The 18,060-nt window shown below is 38.7% G+C and overlaps 1 protein-coding gene and 1 long non-coding RNA gene across 3 annotated transcripts; both read right to left on the bottom strand.

The window, feature by feature from the left end:
- Positions 1–558: 558 nt before the first annotated feature.
- On the bottom strand, positions 559–5,313 carry LOC112559676. Its single transcript, XM_025231010.1, has 5 exons — positions 5,203–5,313; positions 4,781–4,878; positions 1,803–1,874; positions 1,466–1,649; positions 559–1,184 (listed from the first exon to the last, which is right to left on the bottom strand). The coding sequence occupies exons 1-5, from the start codon at positions 5,311–5,313 to the stop codon at positions 894–896; spliced, it is 756 nt and encodes a 251-aa protein (XP_025086795.1). The 3' UTR covers positions 559–893.
- Positions 5,314–10,423: 5,110 nt separating this feature from the next.
- Positions 10,424–14,295, bottom strand: LOC112559140. Of its 2 annotated transcripts, none has more exons than XR_003098287.1 (5): positions 13,434–14,295; positions 11,900–13,126; positions 11,343–11,505; positions 10,890–10,950; positions 10,424–10,446 (listed from the first exon to the last, which is right to left on the bottom strand). It is a non-coding gene; the product is annotated as an uncharacterized LOC112559140 (long non-coding RNA). The 2 variants fall into 2 exon arrangements; XR_003098286.1 differs by having other exon boundaries at positions 13,027–13,126; positions 13,434–14,270.
- Positions 14,296–18,060: the final 3,765 nt, after the last annotated feature.

The following is an 18,060-nucleotide window of genomic DNA, read 5'->3' as shown; positions in this document are numbered from 1 at the left end:
TGTCCGATGTACGATGATGGCAATCACGATAATAATGATAACATGAGATACACATATTCCGTAGAAATTTTGTTAACACCTCTTTAAATAAACCCATTAAAACTGTCCTTGGGTTGTTTCCTTTCCTATTCCTATACATGTTTACATAATGTAAGCTACTCTGTATCCGCCAAAAAATAATAAAAAAAACGATAAATCAATAGGCGGACAGGAGGGAAACAAACGAAAAAATAAAGTGAAAGAAATCGCTTTTAAAGTGTTTTCAACATTGTGTTTTATTTATTGTTTTTTTTAAGATTATATTTTTCAATTTTAAATCAATACTAATGCAAATAGTATTCAATGTTCAACACTTATCGACGCCTTCCTCAGATAAATCAAATAATAAAAGATATTACAGATTCCAGTAATAAATCCCATGCGACGTAACGTGACACACAGCAGAAAGGGGAAGTAAGCAATCAGGAGAAGATTTACATGTGGAGGTTATCTACCTTTAGTCGGAGGCGCGATTTTATATTTACATGTCTCAATGTTTGAGCATTCAGCAAATTGCGAACTCATTTGTAATAGCAGTACAAAAAGAGGACTTTAGCCAAAAACATTCTAAGCAATGAGTTAGAAGACAGACATTTTTCCACACAGACGCCAAGTGGAAAGTCAGTAAACAGATGTTACTCTGTAAGACTCTTATGAGGGGGAGGGGCAAAAGGAAAGATAACGACTTCCTTCCCTTTCATTGACTTCAACGTTCAAGTCCTGTCAGCTACATCTGTGTAAATGCAGGCGAGAGGAATAAAACTGCTGATCATAAGGCTTAATTCAAATAAAGAAAGTAAAATGCAAATTGAAGTTTCTGGAGATAAAGTACATACAGAAAAGAGAGGGAGACATCAGTTTTTTTTCGTGTTAAGGTAGGCAACTTCTGCCTGAATTCTAAAGGAGGTCCCTGAACGAAATCCTTGGTAGAGGCCGCCGGTGACGAATAGCTGGAAGCCCATGTCACGCAGACGGAAGTACGTATCAACGGCATCAGGGACTCGTTCTCGAGGCGGAAAGTCCCTAAACAGGTGCCACTCCACCAGAAACTGCGGGACGGACGACAAGATCCCCGAGTCAAGAAGATCACGAGTGACGTCCCATTCATAGCCCTCAATGTCTAGCTTAAGCACGGTCAGCTGCTCCTAAACAACAACAACAACCAATAACACGGTGCTTCCTCATAGTTTGGAGTGGAGGTGATTACGACAGAGTTTGTATACAACTCAATGCTAAGTTGCTTGAGAAAAGCAAAGAGTTCAATTGGATAATCCACACTGTGATTAGATTGAAAATATTACTGGAACACTTATCAATTGTCGTAGACATCTTTTAGTCAGAAACTTTGCTTTACTTGTTCTTAACTTAAGCGACACAATAACTAACTTGACCCATGGAGGTCAGTACAAGTGATAGTTGTTCTAACCTTTCTGTGACCCAAGAGGTCAAGGATTGTCTGCAGACGTCTCATCGGCCAACCTTTGACCGCCGGACGTTTTTTAACATAGTCATCGACTCTGGGTACAAAACGGTCGTCGTCCTTATCGCTGATGCCAATTCTCTTGAAGAAAACACGGTCCCCACGCTTGTGGTCAGCAGTGTCCAGCATGCTGCAACATGACAAACTCTGACAATGCTCTCCTACAACGTTTTACTGCTTGGTGGTATCTTCATAATACAATATAAATATTAATGTTTAAGAAATAATAATATATAATAATTAATAATATATAAGAAAAGTATTTTTGAAGACTTGATTTTACCTGGGATCAAAGGAGTAGACGATGCATCCTATGGCCGCCATCGCGTCATCAAAGCGAAAGTCATAGTTGATACTGAAAATGTTTTACAGACACAGTATGTTTGTTCTCATCTTTATTATTTTCTCAGACAACTTTGCATTTTTCTTCTTTAATGTTGTAACTATGTATATATGCCTGTTCATCTTTCAAATCTCTCTCTGTTAAAGTTTTTTCGAAGCACGAATTTATGTTTTAGGGTGGCTGGGTGGTTGCGCCAATCAAAAACTTCTATAGAAGCAGAATTTCTAAGCTCATTTGTGTTTTCAGTTAGTTTGTTATATTTCTCTGGATAAGTTTATGTTTATTTAGTAGCCTATAATTTTTTCAACAATCAAAAGTACACTTTCACCCGCAAAAGAAACCGACAGTTTTAAAATCTTGAATACAGACTATGCATTTAAAATGTTTTATTTGTAGTAATAATAGTAGAATGATAATCTCTAAGTCTGAAAACATGAATATTGGTGGGTCTTCTTTTTTAACACCTGGTAAAATTAATGGTTTCATCACAGAAAAATAAAAGTTCAACGGATTATTTAAAGTATTTGCATCTCACCGAATTATGAGCTAACATTCCCCAGAACAATATAAATTAAATAAAATGGCTTTAAAAGCTATAAAATTATAAAAACGAAATTGTAGGGAAAAAAGAAAGACTATGAAGTAAACATAGTTGCTTTTTCTTTTCGATAATAAGACTTTCCCTTGATTTTCACGAAAATGGAAGGCAAAACAACACGTTTCAGAGACTCACCCAAATGAGTACACTAAACAGTTGTTCTTGGGTACAAGGTTATCATCAAAGCAAACAGGCCAGTTTCCCATTTGTTTTTTGTTTTTGCAGTTGTACCTTCTTCTTACCCAGTCACTGAAACAACATTTTCATCTAATGTAATTTTGTAAGACAAGCTTAGATATTATAATAATGAAATGTCATCAAAAAAACACAAATTTCATGTGTAATGAGAGAAAGGTAAGTACTTGTTCAGTGGTTCCTTAACTCGCTTTATTCATAACTCCTTGTGACAACTAAACTTCTTGTGGCAACTATTCATCCTACATTGTGCCCTGTAATATTTAAAAATGCAAATGTTTGCTCTGTCCTCAAATCACTAGATAACATTTTTTTATATTCATATTTCAATATTTTTAAATTTCCTGAGAGCCGTCGCTAAGCACTAGGGAGTTATCTGTGCCTACTTTATCTTACCAATGTTTGTCAACATTTATTACCTTTCCATATCACAGGCACGTCCCCACCATGGTACAGTCCACAAGGCTCGTTTGTCTGCCCCTGTCAGCACAGGAATGCATGTTTGATGATGACAACTAATGCAGATTTATCTAAGTGTGGACTGTTTATTATCAGCTGCCTGCCTGCCTGCTGTCTCTCTGTCTGTCTGCCTGTCTGTCTGCCTGTCTGTCAGCAAGTCTGTGGAGTCTTTTGTATGTCTTTCTGTTTGTGTCTATGGATCTTACTCTATGTACAAGTGTTTTCTCTTTTATTTGTATTCTCACTATTGTAATAACTAATATTTTTCAAGAGCCATTATCATGAGGTAATAATTTTGTGTCCTCACATTTCCTCAATGCATTAAACTGTTAATATTATTACTTGTATGCATGTAACTTTGTAATACTGACTTCTCCATGCAAAGCAAATGTCCACATTGTTTTTTTCCAAAGTAGAAGCGTCTGCCAGGTTGTGGAAAGGTAAAAAGAAATAAAGGACAGACACTAATCCAAGAATTGCCATGAACACAATGCTGGTCCATCTAAACTGCTTGAAGATGTGCATCGCCATTTACTGCAAAGAAAAGAAAGATTTGTGTAAGTTGTGTGTACCAGGATGTCAGCACATTTTCTTATTTATAAAACAATAAACTACAAATCAAAGTAATTTGGTGACATCAGATATAAGTATGGTTTGTAATAAATGTTTAAAATTATTCTTTTCCTATCAAATTTAATTTTTACAACAAAAACTTAATGATTGTTTATTATTGGCTATGAGCATGACATTTGTGTATGCATGTAGACCAAGAATAATTTTATCAAACCTTTATCCGATAACAAAAGTCAGCAAACTTGTTTGTTACAAAGATAGTACGATGTATCTATGTATATATATGTGTGTGTGTTAGATTGTGTAGTGCCAACAGTATACGTGGAACATAATAGCGGTTGTCAGAAGTAAAGCATGTCAAAAACACTGAAGTGTCATTGATATACTGAATAAACATTCTTAAGAGAAATTCAGGTAATTAGCAGATGTGTTGTTTGCAACATAAGTACCCTGTGCTCTCTAGAAAATTAGTCAAAACCTATTTCTAACAATTTTTAATTGCAATTTTAAAAAGTTCTTAAGCTGTTTTGGTTTGTTATTTGAATAGGAAAGTTCTAGTATGTAGTGGTCATTTCTTTCCTTGGAAGGGATAATGACTGACTTTATTTAGTGTAGACCATGGGCTATGAATGAAGAGGGTGAATATAAAAACATAAAAATCATAATAAAATATTTACATAGATGTATGAACTAGATGAGTCGGCATTCCACTTCCAGATACATAAAATAGGTATAGGTATGATGTCTATATAATATACAGTATATAAAATATACATGCTTACCATCTTAGGGCTGAATGAATAAAGATTAGTTTATCATATTTGGTGCATTTACTGCAACGGGATAGTGGAAAAATATTGAAGACAAAACAGTTTGCAGAAGCTTTGTGGTGTGAGCTTTTCATACGAAATTGTTGCGGCATTTCTGTTCTAAATCATTAGACCTTCATATTGTTTGGAGGAAATTTAATGCCTTTTCTAAAACGTTTCACGTTCATGAAACTACACTATATTAGAGGGAAAAACTGTTGACATTTTTGAATATCTGTTTTAAATGTGTGCAAAATGTACCGACCTATAAAACTGAAACTTACCCAAAAGATTCATCAAGAGCCTTCACTTTACCGGTGAATATCAACCTGGAGTAATGCTTTACACCTGCATGCTGGGAACGACTGGGGCTGTTGTAAATCTGTCAGCCAAATTCACAAAGATTAAGGACATATCTGTGGTAGTGGGGAAGGAACATCGAGCAAGCATTAGTATAGCTTCTCTTTAAGCAAAACGAAGCGACTTGAACTGTAAATAGCCATTATTTACGGCTGTGCAATGAGGGTGTGCTATGTTGGGTACAGTCACCTTTGTGCCAGCATGAAGAGGGTGTGTAGTCTATGAAGGAGCAGAGAGTGGTCCATAGTTTCAAATGCAGCAGAAAGGTCCAATAGAGTTAAGGCAGAAACATCCCTACTGTAAAGGTCTGATAATATGTCGGTGGTCACTTTACTTAGCTCAGTACTGTGAAAAAGTCTATATCTTGTGTGAGCATGGGGGAGGAGCTGGTGCTCTTGCAAGCCCAGGGCTGTGTCAGAAAAGACAAGTTGGAAACTGGACGATATTTGTTCCACATGTTGACGCCAAGCTTGTTCTTAAGAAGTGGCTTCACTAGGGATTTTGTAAATAAAGATGGGAAAATACTTGTTCACAAACTGACATTTACGATTGAGGAGCTGTAGTTAATTATTTGGGCCTGAAGAAATGATAGTTTGAAACATGAATGTATAAAAGAATGTCAGCTCCACTAGTGGGTGACCAGTGACAGCTGGCATGTAAAGACTTTGTCCAGAGATCACAACTAATAGTGGTCAAGGGTTCCTTACATAGCTCTCTCATGCAGTCGCCTAGGACCCACAAAGACAGTTTTGTCCGGTTGGTTGCCACAGCAGGTGGTAGTGGACACGTCAGACGGTGGGACACCGTTAGGCCGGTGCTGTTAACGGACAAGCGAGTGATCGACGAAATCAGTTCAAACCGTGGGTGAGTTTACATGTTTTCCTTTCCACATCATCCGGTCTTAACGGGTCTGATCGGCGAGCAAGAGGATGTGCGTTTGTGCTTTTGATATTTATTACTTTTTTTTTGTTCGACTGCAAACTTTTTTCGTGATAAATAATTTAAGAGGTTTATTTCTATTTTAATGAGTATGTGAAGCGCACTTATTCCATCCCTTTAAGGCTATTTTATCGTTCTATTTGTCTTTATATTGCTGTTTGTTCATCAGGGGTTTGAAGGAACTTCGTGTCCAGCCGCAAACAGTTGGATTGACTGTTATAATATATGAAGTTATATTTAGTTGTTTTTAGCAACTTTGGTCTCATGTTTGATGAACATCAATTTGGGGCTTCATTTGCTGCATAAGTTTCCACGTGACATCTTCTATACTTTATATTTTTTTACTCTAAAATATATTTATATTAGAAAATGTTTGTACAATTGCATAAACACTGTGAAGTTACCGCTTAAATACTAGGTATGTAATGCCCCCAGTATTATGCAGGATATGTTTCTCCAGTGAAGAGGCATAAGACCATGTGACCCAGAATAACTCTTTGTCCAATATCGTCTTTTAAGTTACCTTGGAGGCTGGTCAGAGGAGAACTGACACGAACGTCTGGACTGGACTGGTCATCCTGTACAGGACCTGCTGACTGGTCTCACTGTCGCCCAAAACAGTCGTGTGGCGGGTGTTGTCAGATGCCGTGTCGATCCATGTGGTCGCCCGTTTAACAGTACTAGTCGATCGAACGAACGAACGAACGAACGAACGAACGAACGAACGAACGAACGAAGAAACAAATGAACAAACAAACCAACAATAAACGAACCAACAAACAAACGAACCAATAAATAAATAACTAAGCAAACAAACCAACAACCAAAAGAACGGAGTTTCTTTAGAACTGACAGATTGTATCTTTTGGTGCTCTGGTTAAATGTTTGGCTCTCTAGGAAAAAATAATTCTGAGGCAGTATTTGTCAAACATAGAAGCACCCCTAAAAGAACATGCGTACCATGCAGGGCAGGACGGATGACAAAATTTATACCGTTTAATATTTCACTCTTGTCCGTGATCCCGAGTCTGATAAGAAAGAAATTATTCTCCGTTTTGTAGTCTGCCTGATAACAGCCTGAATCCCTCTCTACCCATTGCACACTGAACCCTGACTTTCAGACACTTTCGCTTGGGTCATGATTTCTTGAATGCAAATATGTCAAACTATATCTAAACAGTTGTATACCTGCTAAGGTTCTGTTGGCTGCAGTGCTACATGTCCTAATGTCTGAGTACTCTACTGTTTTGTTCACACGGACCTAATGTGTAGTCTCATTATGATGGCGGATAAGTGAGAAGAAAAATTTGTCCTGTAGGTATATCTGTTCAGTATTGTTGAGAGAAATCTGTTCCTTTTTGTCGTCTTGCCACTCCAAACCAACTTCCAAGGTATTTGACAATTTGTGTGTTAGTTTATTGTTGTAAGCTGTAGAGCGTTTGCGTGCGTGCACACCCATTGCATAACGCAGTTCATGGGTCTCCTCACGGACACCGGGACCTGACCCCGGTGGTATTTATGGTAGTACCTTGTGATTCATGCAAGACAGTTCAACAGCACCCTGCACGTGGTTATAAATGTTTTCATGTCACTGGCCTTCACTCTCACTCCACAAAACACAAGACAGCTCTGCCTTTACGGGCTGTCGACATTTAATAACATACCATAAAAAGTTTCCCCACAAGCACTCATGCATCAATAAAAGTAACACAATACTTTCTTTCTTCCTGCCTCACCAGCACTCTTGTCAATTACTTCCCACATATCATACAAAGTAGGAGTACCCGTGTACAGAACCTGTCGGAGACAACAAGTCTCGTGGTATCGCTTGTGATAGCATGCTCCTGTGTGTCACCTCTGAATTCTATTCTATGGAGTGAAGGCACCTCAACTTTCCACCTCCGTAAGCTCTATATTACAAAACAAAGAACAACACAATGTGGTGATTGTTACTGACATACCATTGCTAAACTTCCGCTGCTGCGGTCTGTTACGAAGGTTTCTTCTTCCGGTGAACTCTGACCTTCCGCTCTCCCTCCAAAAACTGTGCATATATTATAAAATCTAATTATAAGCAGATGTAAAACCGAAGTACATCAGGTATCGAAAAATAAAGTATTCGAAAAACCAAGGTTCGAAAACTGGACTAAATTTCACAAACAAAGAAACTGTTCATGTAAACTTTTCAGCAGTCTCCACTTCCAACGCTCGTGTCTCTGCATCCAGCGTGTTTCTCGAGAAGTGGAACAACTGGCCATCGTAAAAAACCAAAAAGTTCCGCATTCGTCATCCAGAAACTTTTAATCGCTCACGAACATATTCTATTCTCTCGCTGCACTTACACTTTGTCCTCAGAGGTGAGCAGTGAGAGTTATACTATAGACCATAGCCTGTCAGATGTATCAGACGTGTTCTGTGTTAGAACACGATTGGTCCGCATCACGTCCCACACTTTACCTCCCTTGTCTTTGTCCTTAGACTTCTAGCAGGAGACCACCCTCTATGCAGACAGGTTTGTTTGCTGTCTGGTTGGTTGTTCTTTTAAAGAAAATTCAAACCTCTGAAACACACTTTAGGGTTTTTTCTTTTTATCTGGATTAATTCAGGTTGAAAAGATTGAGAATGAATCTTTAAGTGACTAGTGATGCCTGATGATTCCTCCTTCAAGATGATAAGCAGAAGGAATAGCTAACATGGATAGAGAGAGAAAAATCTTCTTCTTATAAACCTAGATTATTGAAAACTTGTATCAAAACTAAAAAAAAAAAAGACAGAAATAATATTAAGAGTATAAAGAAAGAATATTACAAATCAAAATCTGTTTAATAAATACGTCTAAATATTCATTAAACCATAAGATAACTGATCTGAAAAGAAATTTCACAAGTAATACAAATTATCATTCACTATGATCATTTCGTGTTCGATAAAAGCAGTTTCCGTAAATAAATTAGTGAGGATTCAGTGAATCCATGACTGCCACATGCGGAAGGGAATCGATACGTCAGCCCGAAATACGACAGGAACAGATTCGTTAGCGGAATGACACCGTAAACAGGTAGTTATACAAATGAACCTAGAGGTGTTAAAAGACAAGGAGGTACTTTCCTATTATGCCATCAATGTCTTAACGAGAGGCAGCTTACACCTAACCGATGTTAAAAGGCAGGAATTGCTAATTAAACTGTTATAATAATGGTTGCTCCAATTAAACAACAGATAATGAGAATTCAGGCGTGGTTGCTACAAATAAAGTAAAGCAAAGAAATAGAGAAGGACATGTCAAATTATTTTGTGTTAAGGTAGGCAACTTCTGCCAGAATTCTTAAAGAGTTTGCTGAATTAATCCATGTAGACGACGCCTGTGGAGAATAGCTGGAAGCCCATGCACTCACACGCGAATAAGTACGGATCAACGGCATCAGGGACTCGTCTCGAGGCGAAAGTCCGTAAACAGGTGCCACTCCACCAGAAAACTGGGACGGACACAATCCCCGATCAAGAAGATCACGAGTGACGTCCACTCATAGCCCTCAATGTCCAGCTTAAGCACCGTCAGCTGCTCCTAAAACAACAAACAATCAACAACAACAACAACACCAATAAACACATGCTTCCACATCGTTCATGATTACCATGTAGATCGCAATTCTAAGTTCGTTTGAAAGTGTTTACATAGACAAAATTAGTGACATTGCTCAATAAAATACTAATACACAAACCAGTGTTGACACAGACTCCATATGGTTACACCAGATGATAAATTTAGCTGATGTCTGTGAGAGACTTGCAATACCTTATTATATATATATCGAGCAGACTCTTCTACAGAATAACTAAGTTACCCTAGATGTCAGTACAAGAAACAGTTGCTGTCTAACCTTTTTTGTGGCTGGTCAAGATGTCTGCACGTCTCATACGCCAACGTTGACCGCCCGGCGCTTTCAAACATACTCATCACTCTGTATACAAAATGGTCTCGTCCTTATCGCTGATGCCATTCTCTTGGAAAAAAACACTTCCCCACGCTTGTGGTCCGGTGTCCACATGCTGCAACATACTGAGAAACTCTGACAATGCTCGTCCGTTTACACCACTGATGCATGAGAAAGAAATCTGAGACGTTACAACAAGCTCTACTGCTTTGGGTCATCTTCATATCATAATAATATAATGTAATATAAAGAAATTAATACTAAAAGACTTAGAAAAAATACCTTGTTAGTGATTGTGATTTTACCTGGATCAAAGGATAGACGGTGCAATCAATGTGACGCCATGGCGTCGTCAAAGCGAAAGTCATAGTCAATGCTGAAAATCCAACAGCTTTAAAATCTTAAATACATGCTATACATTTCAATTTATGTAATCATCATCATCAATCATCATCATCATCATCATCATCATACATCATCATCATCATCTCATCATCATCATCATCATCACCACCACACCAACGCCACACATCGTTCATTGTTTTGAAGATGATTCACGAAAATGGAAGACAAAACAGGAATTGTAAGTAGTCTTTGGAGACTTACCCAAAGGAGTACACTAAACAGTTGCTCTGAGGTATAAGGTTTATCAAAGCAAAACAGGCCAGTTCCCATTTGTCTCTTGTCTTGACATTGATATCTTCTCTGACCAGTCACTGAAACAATGTTTTTATCTCATGTATTTTGTAGGACTAGTTGGCTATGATAATCTTTTGAATTCACTAAAAAAAATCAGAGCCGTCTAAGTACTTCTAAGATCTTTAAACACTCTTTCTAGATTACAGAAAGTCTTAATTCTTTATGACAACTGCTTATCATACAGTCTGCACTGGAGCCTACAGTGAGAAATTTTTAGATAAATTTATAGAATTGTAGAATATACATTGTTCAAATTTATCTTAAAATAATATTTATAATTATAATAATTAATATTTATAATTCGTAAATATGTTAAAAATCAATGTTTGCTGGGTCCCCAAATTGCTGAAGTTAACAACTATTTATTATTTGTTTTATAATATTTTTATTTCCCTGCTAATAACACTAGGCCGTTATCTGTGTCTACTTTATCTCACGAATGTTTGTTAGTCTGTGTTACCTTTCCATATCACAGGCACGCCCCCACCATGGTACAGTCCACAAGGCTCGTTTGTCTGCCCCTGTCAGCACAGGAATGAATGTCTGACAATAACAACTAATGCCCCTTTGATGATTTGTCTAACTCGTGTCTACCTATTGTCTAACTCGTGTCTACCTATTGTCTAACTCGTGTCTACCTATTGTCTAACTCGTGTCTACCTATTTGTTTGTCTTTTTGTTTGTCTTACTGTATGATGGCCTACCTGTCTTTTTGTTTAGAAATCTGACTGTATGCATATGTGGGTTTTTTCTTATTGTCGTAGTCTCATTATTAAAATTACTAGTAATTTTCAAGAGCTATTCTTGTGAGCGTCTAGTTTTATGTGAAAAGTTTTCATTCATGCATTAATATCTTAGCATTATTAGGGGTGTGCGTAGAACTTTCTGGCTATTATGTTACTGTAATACTGACTTCTCCATGCAAAGCAAATGTCCACATTGTTTTTTTCCAAAGTAGAGGAGTCCGTCATGTTGTGGAAGGGTGAACAGAAATAAACGACAGACACTAGTCCAAGAATTGTCATGAACACAATGCAGGTCCATCGAAACTTCTTGAAAATTTTCATCGCCATTTACTGCAAAGAAAAGCAAGATCTTGTTGAGTTGTGCAACCACAGTTTCAGCTTATTTTCTTTGTTTATAAACAATACAACCAGAAATTTAAAAACAATTGATGCGATTAGACATAAATACAAATTTTTAAATACATTTTTACATTAAAAGCGTTATCATTGACTATACACGTGTCACTTTTTGTGTACACCAACAATATTTTGTCAAGCATACCAAGAACAACAGCAAAAACTGTAATCAACCAATACAAGTGTTTGTCGGTAGAGAATCTTTGTTTACATTTGCATTGTCTCTGCTCAACCAAATATTGACAGAATACAAAAGACAACATTATAAACAGGTAAAGAAATTCACGATTATTTTTACTTAAAACAAAGCCTATGAAATGTTACCTACACAAGCGACTCCAGTCAGTGCAAAGCAGAAAATGGCGGCCACACACACATTTTTGAATTTGTCAAATTTCATTGGCGATTTGGGGTGGGGTTGTTTATCTACCCATATTTTTAAATGGAAGTGGGTTATAAACAATCGTTTCTCAGACTTTACTGTCGAAAGATAAAATCCAAAAATGTTCAACGCGAAAAGCCACATGTTCGCGGGTGTAGCTTCTGTGGGTATTTTTTGTCTGAAGTCATTGCCACAGTGTGTCGCAGTCTCGAGATAACATATCCAGGTCTCAAGACGATAAAATACTTCAAGATGGAGGTTAGAAAATGATAACAACATATCGTGCAGTGAAAATACTATCTGGGAAGTAATGATTCAATACTGACAGCGGGTAAAGTAAAAGAAGTGAACATGTCAAAAGTTCAGTTATCAATAACTGAATAAACACATTTTGGAGAAAAGCAGCTATATTGCTTGTTACTATTTTCGACATCAGCATCTTGTATTAAAACTGCAATGTAAAAAAGTTCATAAGTTGTTTTGGTTTGTTATTTAAACAGAAAAGTTCTACCATGTAGTGGTAATTTCTTGCTATAAGAGGAAGAGATAATGAAAGGTGGGACAACAAGAGTACACTGTGAGCATGTTCATATCCAGATAGAATCGTGTACTCCACGCCGAGATCTGAACCCAGAACCCTATAATCCTTAATAGAGGGATGAAAAACGAAAATATGCATCGGTAGTTATTTTTGATATTTGTTTTATTTAGCTTGTTTGCGTCTACACAAATTTGTATCGTGAATTCACTGAAACGAAATAGAGGAACAATATTCAAAACTGAAAATATCTTACAGAAGCTTTGTGATTTATTAGGAGGCACTTTCCTAGAGGAAATTACACGATTACAGATACATTACAGGTTATTACACGAAAGGTACAAAGGCATTTCTGTTTGAAACGATTAGAAAATGTTTGAAGGAACATTAGTGCATGTTAAAAAATCTTACAAGCTCATGAAACTGCACTTCAATATATCATCTGACAGGCAGGAAGGAAGGCGCCTGTTGAATGATTTAAACATCTGTTTTGAATTGTGTGCAGACAGTGCTGGTGTGTAAAACTCAGACTCACCCAAACAGCTTTATCAGGCACCCTCTGCTGTCGCCGGCCGAAACAAATCTCGTGTATGCTCACCTGCTGCCTGCTGATAACAGCTGAAGCGATTGTGAACCTTTCGGGTACATTTAAAAATGATAAATGACCTCTTTATGTTAGTGGATAATTGACATCTAACCAGCATGATTACAGTTAGTCGCTTCACATAAATGATGATGATTATTGCTGTTGTTTGTTGTTGTTATTAATATTATTATTATTATAGAACAATGCCTTTGTACCCGCATGTAGCCGGTACACCGGCCAATAAGTTTATTGAACAAGTGAAACTGCACTCAAAATATGCTTGATTGTGGAAGAAATAAAACAAAAGAAAAAATAATTAGGCTTATCCTATAGATATGCATATAAGTACACACTACCTTTTCTCATCCACACTGCCTTTCTGCATACATGAACACTGCCTCGTGGACTGTGAAAGGACGCATCCATCAAGTATTAGTCCTGCCACGAGCTATGGCGGAGTTCAGGGAGGCGATAGCTTCACAAACAACCTGTATATCAACCGGGAAGTTCTGGTCCGGACGCGTCTATACCTGACCCCAGAGGGCATGAGACAGAGCAGGGTATTGGCCGGGTGGAATGCACCCGCCACAATCTTGCTCACCCTGCACAGAGTGCACTGGGTGTAGATTGACCCCACAGGTCACAGTCAGTATATCAGCTCGCTGCACGCACCACCCGGTGGAGTAGCACTTTCTGTTTGCGGGTGGGACTGCCGCACCAGACGGTGACAGAGAATGTCAGTACACTCTCGGTGACATCCGGTAAAACTGGACCAGAATGTTCCATCTTATGCCAAATTTCTTCAGCTGGTGGAGAAAGTAAAGATGTTACAGGGCCTTCTTGACAGTGAAAACCACACTGACTTTCCAACTCAGATCATTGGAGATGATGGAACCCAGAAACTGAAAGTAGTTGAGCTGCTGAATGGCCTCGCCGTTGCGAGAGAGAGGCTCAACACATTTGTTCCTGCGGAAATCAACTAGCCTCTCTTTGGTTTTACTATGGTTTACAAACTGAAGACATTTGGAACTAGTGAAGTAACTTTTGTTTATATAAACTGGATAACTGGAAGGTCAAGAGCCGCTTATGACAATGAAGTGCTAGTTATACATGTAGGGAGAATAACATGTCATTCAGGTGCTTATCTGGTGTAGACATTCGTTTTATTTATATACATGTTTTGATTTGAATTATGTGAAATATACTGTCCTCCCCTAAAATCAACTCAAGTTCCCGAATAATAAAGAATTGTAAGCCCACGTACAGGTCTTTGAAATCTGTTGTCAGAAAGAACACTTGTGGGTCGCAGTGTGTTGTTTGCGACTTGTGTGTCGTCCGCAACAGATATACACGAGGGTGTAGTGATGTCAGCCATTCTGATGCACATCATGAAAACTCTGCATCAACTGCATACACGAGACACATATTCTACTATTGCTGATAGCATTTACAGTGCAAATGAAGAAAGGGGAATTACAGACAGCATAGCCGACAGTACAGCTGTGAACACTGGGCCCCATAGTGGGGCAATACATCTGTTACAGCTTCACACTGGCCCCCTTTGCAGTTCATTTGCTCTTTCCACTTGAACGAGCTTCCAATCCGCCAACTCTGCAAAACACTCATTGGTCCAACTCGAAGACCCACACCGTGGAAAGGACCAGTGGAAATGCACTGGCTGACTGTGCATCATTGCCTCTCTGGAGGATTTCGACACTGCCGATGGTGATTCTCTTCCAGAAATACGCGGGAGAATTCAACAATAAACGAGGGTTACTTACCTTTACGTTGTCTTTGCCCCCGAGTGTTCTTCCGCCCTGAATCTTAGTCCGCTGGAGGAAACACCTTGGCACCTGATACTTGGAGATTCCACCCGAATCTTCCGATGAGGCACGACTGACCACCTGCGTAGTCTGCACTGACAGCAGCTGGGGGCCGGCAGACTGACTGACCGGAGAGAAAATCCTTCTTACGAGACGATGTATTCATCCACCTTTGATCAGCTCAGACGGTTTCAGTGCCTCTCGCCAGCCTCCTCCACGCCTGGGTTGCAGCAGTTCCTTATTTCTCCTCTACAATTCCTAAGAAATTCATCTGTATTATTATATTCTCGATACATTTCCTTCTCGTTTGCTCTACACTCAACTGCCTCAATCTCACTCGCCAGTTATCTTATCGCTTCACAGATTTCTTCATACTTTTAATCGTTGACAAAGCCAAAAATAAAGCATAGAAGTAAAATAAAATAATAACGAATTGGTTTAAGACTGTTACCTTGGCTAGGTAAGGAATTACTTTTAATCGCTGACTTCTGTACTTCTCTATAAATACGCCAGCTTCCTTCTACTGTCATGTCAACAAGTGTCGTCTGCTTTTTTTATTTCGCTAGAGTAAACTCCCCTTGACCAATGTTTATTTCTCCTTCCACGCTTTTTACCTCGACGACATTCAAATACGCACCTAAACTGCATTACTGACAGTGAACTTTAATTATGAGCAAACCTACCTGTAAACATGACCACAGCTATTAGAAGTGGAAGCATCAGTGACTATTTACTGCAGGAAAACACTGGCCCGTGTCGATTGTCAGATGGCTGACGACTGTTAACAGGATATGTCGGCTGTATGTGGCAACAGTGCAACCTAGTGAGGAGCTGTACTCCCTGACACACTCCACTGTCTGCTTGCTATAGACCGATATATGGTTTAGCATCAAGTGTCGCCCTCTGCACTGACCGACCAAAGCGCTTGCTTCAACAAATAAGTAAACAAAGTTATCATCGCCCCGAGGAAATATAACAAGGCCCCTAGTGCAACAGAACGAATACTTCGAAAAAATATTCTTATGTTGATGCTTGGAGATGAAGTCAATATGAAGGGAGCAAGTGAACATAATAAAGACCGTTAGTCGAGAAGCTGGCGAGTCTCAACAAGCAAGTCAGATAATTTCGACTGTTGATCCGTTACAATTCATTGGATAACTTACACGCCCACTAGTACAAGGGAGGTAAACCCTCTCGGCAAGTAGAATGGTCTGGGACGTAGAGTTATCGTTACTTTGTCACTGGAGCAGAGAGTGGACAGAACACTACAGTCCGTGTACCATCTGTTGTTTATTAGTAATCAAACACCACCTTCCACATTAGGAGGGTGTATTTTGGGTAGGGTAAGACCCACATGTCATGTGTTAGCTCAGTGGTGAGTGGACAGAGATAATGGAATAGTCCAAGTGAGTCTGGGGTAGGAAGACACGTGGTTGACACAGAACAGTGCCAGAGTCTCTGCGCTACAGAAAGAAGGCCGCGACGAACGATGGAGGGACATCAACTGGTCCTCAGGCGTCGACGACAGCGGAGGGCTCGTCTGCGTGGCTAGAGACTGTGTGTGCGAAAGATAAGTGGCGAGTGTGTGTTTTGTGAAGTACTGTGTGTGTAGTTAGATTAATGTTAGTTAAGTAGTGGCTCACGATATCTGGACTAGGGATAGAATACGAGACACCTAGACAACGACCATATTTTTATATTTTGAAATTGTATTATTTTTCTGTAATGTTTGAATACTCTCGATAATTAATAACTTTCTTTTATACACTAAATTGCCTTAAGTTGTTTATTGGGGTTGTGCGTGTTGGGGGCTTGAGTCAACTAAAAGTGTAATAAGCAAATGTGTAAGTGCACGAGGTAAATGTCGATGTGATTTGGTAGAGATATCGAGAGTGTCATCAGCCGAGGCAGTGGCAATGGCAACCTCTGACCATTTCCACGTGGTCGTTGCCCAGAGTTCATGACAACAATCATGTGCAACTATAACTGGGCCAGCGATACAAATACATGGCCGATCTGTATTTGACATACATTATCAAGACCTGGGATTTATGCAGTTGATATAAGTAAAATAATTCCCAGTGTTGGTCATTGCTGGTCCCCTGTAAGCCCTGTACTCAGCCAGCATTCTCTGTTCAGACGATAGTAGTGTCAGCAATGGCCTGATGACAGCTCATGCATTCTCGACACATTGCTATGGAAGGAACCCTCGTTTGGTCTTGACATCTTCACGACAGATTGTTAATATTCGTTTTACCTGCCAACCGTCACTTTTCGCATTAGCTGCTACATGAACCTCACACGCTGCTATACTGCTAGCTTCTGACCTGACCTGTCAGTCACAATAGTCACGTGACAAGAGCTATATTACAGACTTTCGGGTGACCCATTTAAATGTTCCCCATTAAAAGGTCGATCCAGCTTGTAAACTTCCTCTTCAAGAGGTTAAAGGTAGTAAATGTTTGTTCTTTTTATAGTGAACTACCTTACTTGGACAACAAAAATAGGTATGCAACTAATGAAAGCTGAACGTGGCTTTTGGATTCATTTCATTCAAGGATTTCAACATTTCAACAATGTTCTAGAAAATATTACTAAAACTAATGTTTTTGAAAACGTGTCTTTACCGTTTTGCACACTTTTGCAATAGATTTTAACATTGTCACTTCCAGAACCTCTGCATACAGTGTCCAAACATCAAATCAGAGAAATTGTCATATATAAACCAAAGATTCGTCACTTATGGAAAGGATCAGAAATAGATATTAAATGTAGTATACAACTGTTTACAATAACTAAACATAAAAGTCGCAAAATGGATAAAAAGTAAACTGCTTTGTAAAAAAAAGTACAAGTGCTGGACGCCTCCTACATGCATTCAAATAGGGGAGAAACTTTTTCACACCTTCAATAAGGACGAATGATCCATTTACTGCTACAACAGATACAAAATCTGTGGTTCAAATACCATAGTCTGCCTCGTGTTGTAGCTACAAACAGCAACTATGCCATCAAGAAACTACGAGGCTCAGATCTCTGCACCTTTACACACAAAGAAATCCAGGACAAGGACAAGGACCAAATCCATTAATCCCTGAGGAACATTTTTACTAATTTATTTATTTCTTCTAAAACACATGTCGATACCTCTTTACTAAGT

This window comes from Pomacea canaliculata, linkage group LG3, assembly GCF_003073045.1.
Source record: "Pomacea canaliculata isolate SZHN2017 linkage group LG3, ASM307304v1, whole genome shotgun sequence".
In the NCBI taxonomy this organism is placed as follows: domain Eukaryota; kingdom Metazoa; phylum Mollusca; class Gastropoda; order Architaenioglossa; family Ampullariidae; genus Pomacea; species Pomacea canaliculata.
The sequence above is the reverse complement of the archived record's forward strand: the minus strand, read 5'-3'. Positions and strand labels throughout refer to the sequence as shown.

Excerpts from the sequence above, each read along its gene's own strand:
- LOC112559676 (XM_025231010.1), bottom strand. The coding sequence starts at position 5,313 with ATGTGGAACAAATATCGTCCAGTTTCCAACTTGTCTTTTCTGACACAG. Across the intron at positions 4,879-5,202 it reads AAGATATAGACTTTTTCACA|ATTTACAACAGCCCCAGTCG; the intron begins GTACTGAGCTAA and ends TTTGGCTGACAG. Across the intron at positions 1,875-4,780 it reads GCTCTTGATGAATCTTTTGG|TATCAACTATGACTTTCGCT; the intron begins GTAAGTTTCAGT and ends AAACATTTTCAG.